The sequence below is a fragment of the Sphaeroforma arctica genome, assembly GCF_001186125.1.
Source record: "Sphaeroforma arctica JP610 unplaced genomic scaffold supercont1.100, whole genome shotgun sequence".
NCBI classification, from domain to species: domain Eukaryota; class Ichthyosporea; order Ichthyophonida; genus Sphaeroforma; species Sphaeroforma arctica.
The window spans coordinates 108,641-117,198 of NW_014040458.1; the positions used below are offsets into that span (position 1 = coordinate 108,641).

The following is an 8,558-nucleotide window of genomic DNA, read 5'->3' on the forward strand; positions in this document are numbered from 1 at the left end:
GGTGGTTTAGGGTGATTTCGGGTGCAAACATTTTTCAATGCCATTAACATTGTTTGTAGTTATGTCCATGTAAAGCTGAGTGTATGTTGATACTATATACTACTCCGCTGCGATTTGTAGTTTACCTGCCCAGCCATAAGCCTCACGTCTTCTTCGTATAAGTAGTTATCTGCTGTTCATGTTTACCTTCAAGTGTTTTTGGCTTGCCTGTTTATGGTAGCCGTTGTGTGGTGACATAACTCCGTGTGTGTGCTATATCATATATACCTCTGTATTATGTTGGATTTGACGCATTCGTACACTCACGTATGTACACGTTTCAAGCTATGCGTGGGATTTTGAAAACGTTCTTCATAGATGTCTGTAGGTTTAAGCATTCGCAAACTGCATTGTCTGCGAATGCGTTTAGGGGTGATATACACAGTATCCGTTCAGGTTTACCTGACCGCTTTCCACTTTTTGTCTCCGCATGTTGCCAAAGCAAATCCATTTCCATGATGCGCATTCATCCAGCTCTTGAATCAGTCAAAAACGGTTTGGTTTTTAGTATTTACCCAAAACCCTAAGCTACATAAGCCCTGAACCCTAGCTAAACTTTGAAACATAACCCCGATTCCGTGATCCGCATTCATTCAGCCCTGACTCGTTCAATAACGGACAGCAACTCCGAGGTGCCTGTGAGCCGACCATCTCATCGAACCTCGCGGGAAACACTCGACGCACTTCCCAGTCAAGCCGAGGGTCTGAAAGCTGTATAGGTGCGTGCGTAGTCTGTAGGGGAGTGTGAGTGCTTTAAGTACCACATATACTGATATATGAATGGCAGACATACACTTTTGGTGTGTTGGTGATGGTGTGTTGCCTGTACTAGAATCCGTAGTGATGGCTGGTTGGTCTGCGTAGACGCGGGGCAGGTTTAGTGGCCCCATGAACCTACATATTGAGAGTGTTCGTTTGTAGGTCACTCTGCGCCTTTACTACTTGCGTACAGATCTGATCAATGCGCAGAACAAGTCTAAACGATATAGTATATTTGCCTGTCTCTGAGTCCAATCCGTAACCATCCCAATATCCATGTCCATGTCCATGCACATTCACATTCCCATCTCGTTGAAGTGGGAGAATATGCCCATAGTCTGGTCGGCCTGTAGCCATCGAGCACCACACTTCTTTTAATATCGTGTCCTTTAAAAGACTGTGACTGTGACTGTGTGGTGTTGAGATCGCATACCCTATCCAACACACTCGCCTGCGAAGAACATACCACTCGCACATGCACATTACATACACGTATGTACATCAAGAGCAAGCTACATTTGTATGTACATTGCATACATGTAGGTGCATGAAGAACATGCCACACTTGTTATGTACATTACATACATGTGTGTGCATATGTAGTCTGCGTATGCAGCGAGGCCTGACATTACCAGCAGCCCTGCGATTCACGATTGCACTCGAAGTCATCTGATGACGGCTTTATGATACCACATTTGCCGTCATAATACGATACCATGATAGTTGCCTTCTGTTGATACAATGTCATGTTAATTACTCGCTTATAGTACATTCCCATGTTAGTTGCTTGCAGTTATTACAATGTCATGTTAGTTTCTTGCTGTTACTGTAATACTCTGTCTGTTGCTTGCTGGTTGTGCCAGGACTTGCCTCTTCCACGTTGTCTGGCAATGGCTTGTTTATGTTTCATCACTTGTACGCACATGCCATACCCTTGCCACACTCAACCGCAAGTCCACCATCCTATATGATCCGCTTGCCCATGTAGTCCCACATCACGCTTTATAGACCCTCATCACATAGTAACTACCCAGCATTATCTGCGTGCTCAAGTGTGCACCTACTGCACCCTCCCCACCTTTACCTTCAACGCTTGCCCGTGGCTTTATAGACTCCCATCACTATAGTAACTACCCAGCATTGTCTGCGTGCTCAAGTGTACACCTGCTGCACCCTCCCCATCTTTACCTTCAGCGCTTGCCCATGGCTTTATAGACCCCCCTCATCACTATAGTAACTACCCAGCATTATCTGCGTGCTCAAGTTTGTACCTACTGCACCCTCCCCACCTTTACCTTCAGCGCTTGCCCATGGATTTATAGACCTTCATCGCTATAGTAACTACCCAGTATTATCTGCGTGCTCAAGTGTGTATCTTCTGCACCCTCCCCACCTTTACCTTCAGATGCGTGCCAGGTTTCTGTGACCGAATATACGATACACAAGGCCACCTTCCCGTACGCGGTCTTCACGGTCTTAGTGAAATGGGGCCCAACCGAGCAGATACAAGTGCTGAGACGGTATAATGACTTTGTGGAGCTGCGATCTCTACTGGCGATATCCTTCCCCCCGCCCATCATTGCGGGGTTGGTGTTACCACGGAAACGATGGTTTAAGCGCAACAAATTCGAACCCGAGTTTATGGAAGACCGGCAGAGAGGCCTGGAGACGTTCCTGAGACAGATTGTGACCTCACCGGTCCTTTTTGGAGTTAAAGTGGTGCAGGACTTTTTAGGACCGGGCTGGAAGAAAGCCCCGCCTTTGCGAAAGGTGTGTGTAGACCAGAGTATTATGAGTTCTAATATTTAGTTTAAAATTGCTTCACAAACATAATCGAATCTTATCAGTCAATTCGATAAGAAATATGCATATGCATTGCCACATGTTTATTGCTACATGGTTGCACATTTTTATTATACACGGGTCTGATTGGACACACGTTACATATAAACAACTTTTCTCATGCCTAACGCCCCACGACGTTCGCAAAATTCTACACCCTTTGTTATGGGACTAAGTATCTGTTCTTCATTTCAGTTTTTCAGTTTTTTCAGTGGCAAGTTTTAGCGTGCCGAAACAAGTGTCGATACTGACGTCCGTCACAGAGACATATCTCTATATCGTACTCAAATGCCTTACTACACTTAACGATCCTCAATTACATCACTTGTACCGTTGCACATATAAACTTGGTTTTTGATATATACTCAAACCCGTCCCTACCCCCGCCCCCTCTCAACTGTTTATAGCTGCAATCTAGAAACAATTCGCCCAATATGAGCCCTGCGAGCCTGAAAAACGGGCGTCATGTGAACCACACAGTCAGTAACTTAGGCCAAGGCAAACGCGCGCAATACGCACCAGCACCAGAGAAGAAACTTAGTAGCAGCGACACGGCTCAGCGCGACGGAGCCAGCCCACACACCCCACCGGCCAAGCCCCCGCACTCGACCGTGGACGTGGTCGCGCATAGTAAGAATAACGGGTGCGCGTACACGCAGAGAAGCTCGAGAAATAGCACAGACAAGGCCGTGGAGAGTGTGCCTGTGGACACGAACACAGCCGAGAGTAGCGGCAAGGAGGAGTCGACGTCACCCACCCGGTCGTGGGGCGAGGGGCTGACGTCACTGTTCAGCCGAGATCGCGAGAAAGACAAGGCCAGTGACCAAGACACAGATATGAATAATAACAGCGGTAACCATAGCAACAGCAGCAGTAATAATATGAGTATAAACACTAATCACACGGACGAGTATAGTAAGGGTGCACCCGTCACGGGATCGGCAGACCACATAGACGTGTCAAAGCCGCCAACCCCGCCAAAGCGCACGATGCTGCTGTCTGGGTTTCTACAACCAGCAAACAAGTACAGGACCAACTCGCCAACATCGCCGAGGTAGGCTTATATATATATATATATATATATATATATATGTGTGTGTGTATGTATGTATATGTTTATATATATGTATCTATTATATATATATATATATATATATNNTGTGTGTGTGTGTGTGTGTGTGTGTTGTGTGTATGTTATATATATATATATTATATTATATATATATATGTATATATATACGTGTGTGTGTGTGTGTGTGTGTGGTGTTGGTCCGTATCTGAACCAAAATTTCCTCTTATAAACTTATGTGTTCTGACCTTGGCCTCTGGGATGTAGTCAGTATGAGTCGAGGAGAATCAATCTCCACGACAGCACCTTGTGCCTCTATGAAGTTAGTCTAGCTCTATACTATTATGACATCCTCCTTGCCGAGTGCTTGGTTCTAACCTGATTCTACTTTCGCACCTCGTTTCCTCTCCACCACAGGCTCGGCGCCCCAAATAACAACCGGAAAACAAGTGAAAGTGGATACAACCAAGCCTCCCCCCGAAGTTCGCCTCTGGGAGCTAGGCGTAACTCCACAGACAACCAGAACACAGTACGCAGACAACACCACCACCACCACTCACGCATACGCAAACTCCCCATACCCCCTACACTGACGTCGGGTTTGGCCCATCCCATATACGTGGCCATTAATCCGAAGGTGTTGAGCTTACGGAGAATGTTCGATACCGAGAAGGGCAGTGTGAAGCACGGGACCCCGCCGACCGGGGCTACGGCGTTACAGGGGTATGTTTTCAGTTGTTACAACTGTATACACTAGGGGGGAGTTCCCTTGCATGTATATGCTTGAATATATGAACACGTACTAACTAGTGTTTCCGTGCATGTATGCTGGTTTATAGCTACTTAAACTGTCACATTGAAATACCCATTATCTCAAACTTGCACAGATCTGTGTAGGAGAAACCCCAATACAGTTTTATAAACCCGTTTTATAGCTACATAAACTGACGTTGTAATACACACTACCTTGAACCTGCACAGAGACGGTGAAAACCGAAGTTCGGTACCGATTGCGCTGCCGCCGGATGGTTTTTTCGACGATGTGTTCCCTACTGGAGATGTGATCATGAAACAGCAGAACTTTCAGGTGCGTGGGATGTGGTTGTACGTAAATATAGAAGTATTGGTATTAATACTGTGGGGTTAGCCTCATTCCCACAATGTCCGGCAGGATTTCTTATTTACGGTTATCTATTCAGAATTATCTGATGTTTGGTATGGTGTATTATTTGAGTTATCTTGATGTCTGGCTGGATCTGTTTTTTACGTTTATCTATTCAAATTTATCTGATGTTTGATATGGGGTATTATTTGAGTTATTTTGATGTCCAGTATAGTTTGTACTGTGAGTTTGAGGCATTCCTCCCGCTGTAAGTGTGATTATGAAACAGTAGAACATGTAGATGCGTGCGATGTGGTTTTAGGAAAAGCAATCTTGGTCGACTCTGTTTTACCTCCTGCTATACAATAGCAGTGCCTTGACGGGTCAATTTTAGTACACTTCACCACTTCAAAGTGTAATAATTGTGATGATCAGAGGTTTCCGTTCCGTGTCTTGTAGTTATATCTTTTAAGAGTTTAGATCTGTGCACAGCTTGTATTGGCTACTCCTTGCTCTTACAATGGGTCCAGTGACTTAAAAGTGTACATTCAATGGTATATTTTTCCTACTCTGAGAGTACTTCTTACCCTGGAACGAATTTTTCAACTACAGTCGCACCAAGTGCGTGTTATGGGATTACATTCGCATACCCAATTACGCGAAATGTACCTTGTGTTCAATGAGTGTGCGCTCTGCCCTTAATCTCGCCTATCGCTTCTGAATTGAACAATGCCGTATCTACGCCATGGCACACACACACACTCACAAGACAGCCTCGAGTGCACACACACACACACACACACAACATCAATGCATGTATTGATGCTCATACTACCAACCATTTGGTGCCCTTTCCACCCCACAGAAAGAATACTACTCGCGGCGCTTCAAGAAAATGAAGGACCCGGCCAAGTTATACCGTCCAAATGTACTCTCGGTGCGGAATGAGAGGGGGTTCCGATGAAATACTTGAAAATGCCAATTTATTTAGCTTAAAACGTGCAGCCTTATGGATCGGCTCCGACCCGATTGTCCAAAAAAAAAAACACACACACACAGAAAAATTAGTTTAAAAGTAAAAAATAAAATAAAATAGATGAGGTAAGAGACGACGATGAAAGTTGTGTATAGGGCTTTGCGGGACTTTTGCTATGGTTTGCCAAATATGCATTGTCAGAGCTGGTGACCTATAACCTGAAGTATGTGTTGATATGGTTGTTGAACGGTAATCCGGTAGTACACTCGTTGCCTCGCTCGCAGCCTACAGAGCACCATCGAGCACTGATATAAACGAAGCTCGTAGTCGAGCCCAGTCTATTCGGAGATAAAGTATCGGATAGACTCTTATTTATCCAGGAAGGCATCTGGCTAGTTTAGTTTTTATGTTTTTAGTTATAAAAGTATCTAACTGTACTCAACAAATAAACATATAAAGTATCGGATTATCCCTATATGGGCCTCGTGGGGTGTATAGGCTAACCTCTGGATAATACTGTAGCTTGGGGGAGCCCTGCTCAGTGATACCTTGCAGATATACGACGGGAACGGGCGTATGGTGGCCCGTTTAATCTCCTGGGGTTTTGTAATAGCAAACCAATAACTGCGCATTCATATGACCTATCTACCCGGCTATATATGTATATGCTGCATGTACTCTCCTCGTCTAGAGAGGCGCATAAGTGACCATTCTTACTCGAACATGGTCTGGATGGCTTGCACAGCAGTCACAGCAGCCATGATGAAGATACCATTTTTCATCTTCCCCAGGGCTCCATCCATATTCTTCAAACCGTTCACCAATTTATCCGTGTCGTTACCTGTGCGTACAGAAATAAATGGATAAATATTCACGTATATGTATATAAATATGCACATCCAACGTATGGATAAATAAGAATAAAGAGCTTCTTCAAGTGTTTTCATCCAACGAAACGACATATGTACATATAAACGTATTCAAATCGAGAATTTGAATAAATGGACAAATGCTCACATAAACGTATTCAAATATATAAATTCAAGCTTTTGTGCTTATGCGTAAACAGTCCATGTATCAAAAGGTTTGTGTCGTTGCATGTTTGCGGAAAGAATAAGTAATATTCTCGTAAACGTATTAAAATATATATACATCCAACGAATGCATATACACACACACAAACATATTCAAATATAAGCATCCGAGTGCATGCGTGTATATGGACAGTTCATGCGGCAAATGATTCGTGTCGTCGCCTGTGCATACAACTAACCGGCCTTGAAAACAGGGTAAGTTTTGTTAAGGTCAAATAACTGGATTAAGAAACACATGAACTTGTTCTTGTCTACATTGACTACATGTGCGTATATGTGTACAACCCATACGCCCAATTCTTCGTGACGTTGCCTCGGTGTGTAATCGAACGGACGAACTATAATATATATGTACAACCAACCCCATCTAGAATCGTACAAGTGTAGATAACAAGGGTATATATGCATATATTTAGATTCACATGCGTGTGCGTGTGAATCTGCACATTCAAACATGTGCGTGTGAAACTGCCCAATGCGTAGTGAGCATTAAGGCACGCTTCCAGCCTATGCGTCGTTTTAAGTCCCAACAAAGCATACGTAGCAATACACACTCACACAACTTTGTATGATACAACACCTCATATGAGAAGCCACACAGTACACTATTTATCTCGATACAACTAACCACATCACACGTACGCACCACGCTTTTTGTCCCAAAACAGCATCCCATTGCCATACACACACGCCATCCTTTTTGTCCTGGTCCAACGTCCCATACCATTCTAGCACACTCACACCCATTATGTCCCAGTGCAGCACCTCGTGCGATACCTACACACCCTACCTACAATCCCTACCTACACACCCTACCTTTCGTCTTGGTACAAGAATCGAAGCTCTGGTGTCCGTCGGTCAAAGATTTGGCGATGAACGCACTGACCACCACTCCCTTTAAGACCTTCAGCAGCGGGAGTATCTTGATCTCACCCTGGATCTCAGTGATCAGGTCCAGCAGATGCGCCGCGCATAGGAGAGCATAGCCGATGGCGATAGCTTTGCAGGTTTCTGTGGTGTGAGTAGAAGTAGGGTTTAGGATTTAGGGTTTAGGGTTTTAGGTTTAGGGTTTAGGGTTAGTGTCAGGGGATATGTTGAAGATTGTGCGCTACCAGGGCAGGTATCAACAACCGCATAGTTCGAGGATGAGTGTCTGTATTCTGGCTGTTATGCGCACAACATTGTATAGATGCTCAAGTGTCCACAGAAATTGTTAACACTTCTATATGGAAGGTGTGCTATATGAAATACGTGCTCCATTCTGGTTTATGTATACGGAAATGTGCGTTCATGTGTTCAACAACTTTGGGCTGAATATAGAACAGACATCCATATGAGATGTCGGCGAACACAATGACATGTGTCGAGGATTATTCTGAGTCGTAAAAATGAACCTCATTCAATTGGAGTGGATAGCGACATAATCTACGGTAAACAAAACGAAGCAGATGTTCTAATGTACATTCCATATACTTATACTATAGAAACCACATCCGCGACCTTGTGAATATATTTCTGCTATGAGTCCAAACATCCGATATATGTTTATACCGTCAAATAAACACCCCAAAATCCAGTATAAATCTATAGGATCAGACCTGGCTGGTCAATCTAAACAATACCATAGCCTTATGAACGAAGCAGATACGGGCGGGCATGCCCAATATATATATACAT

General features: G+C 44.1%; 2 protein-coding genes across 2 annotated transcripts in view; one reads left to right on the top strand and one right to left on the bottom strand.

Moving 5' to 3' along the window:
• Positions 1-5,920, top strand: part of SARC_02275 (hypothetical protein) — a gene marked incomplete at its 5' end in the record, with an annotated part of 8,226 nt that extends 2,306 nt beyond the window's left edge. The window contains 6 exons of the mRNA XM_014303980.1: positions 637-758; positions 2,204-2,568; positions 3,048-3,694; positions 4,127-4,432; positions 4,691-4,796; positions 5,677-5,920. Of these exons, the coding sequence (XP_014159455.1) occupies positions 637-758; positions 2,204-2,568; positions 3,048-3,694; positions 4,127-4,432; positions 4,691-4,796; positions 5,677-5,775 (1,645 nt within the window). The 3' untranslated portion in view covers positions 5,776-5,920. The remainder of the gene's footprint in view (positions 1-636; positions 759-2,203; positions 2,569-3,047; positions 3,695-4,126; positions 4,433-4,690; positions 4,797-5,676) is intronic.
• Positions 5,921-6,500: 580 nt separating this feature from the next.
• On the bottom strand, positions 6,501-8,173 carry SARC_02276 (hypothetical protein; the record flags this gene model as incomplete). Its single annotated transcript, XM_014303981.1, has 3 exons — positions 6,501-6,628; positions 7,698-7,892; positions 8,158-8,173. The coding sequence occupies 3 exons, from the start codon at positions 8,171-8,173 to the stop codon at positions 6,501-6,503; spliced, it is 339 nt and encodes a 112-aa protein (XP_014159456.1).
• Between the last annotated feature and the right edge of the window lie 385 nt (positions 8,174-8,558).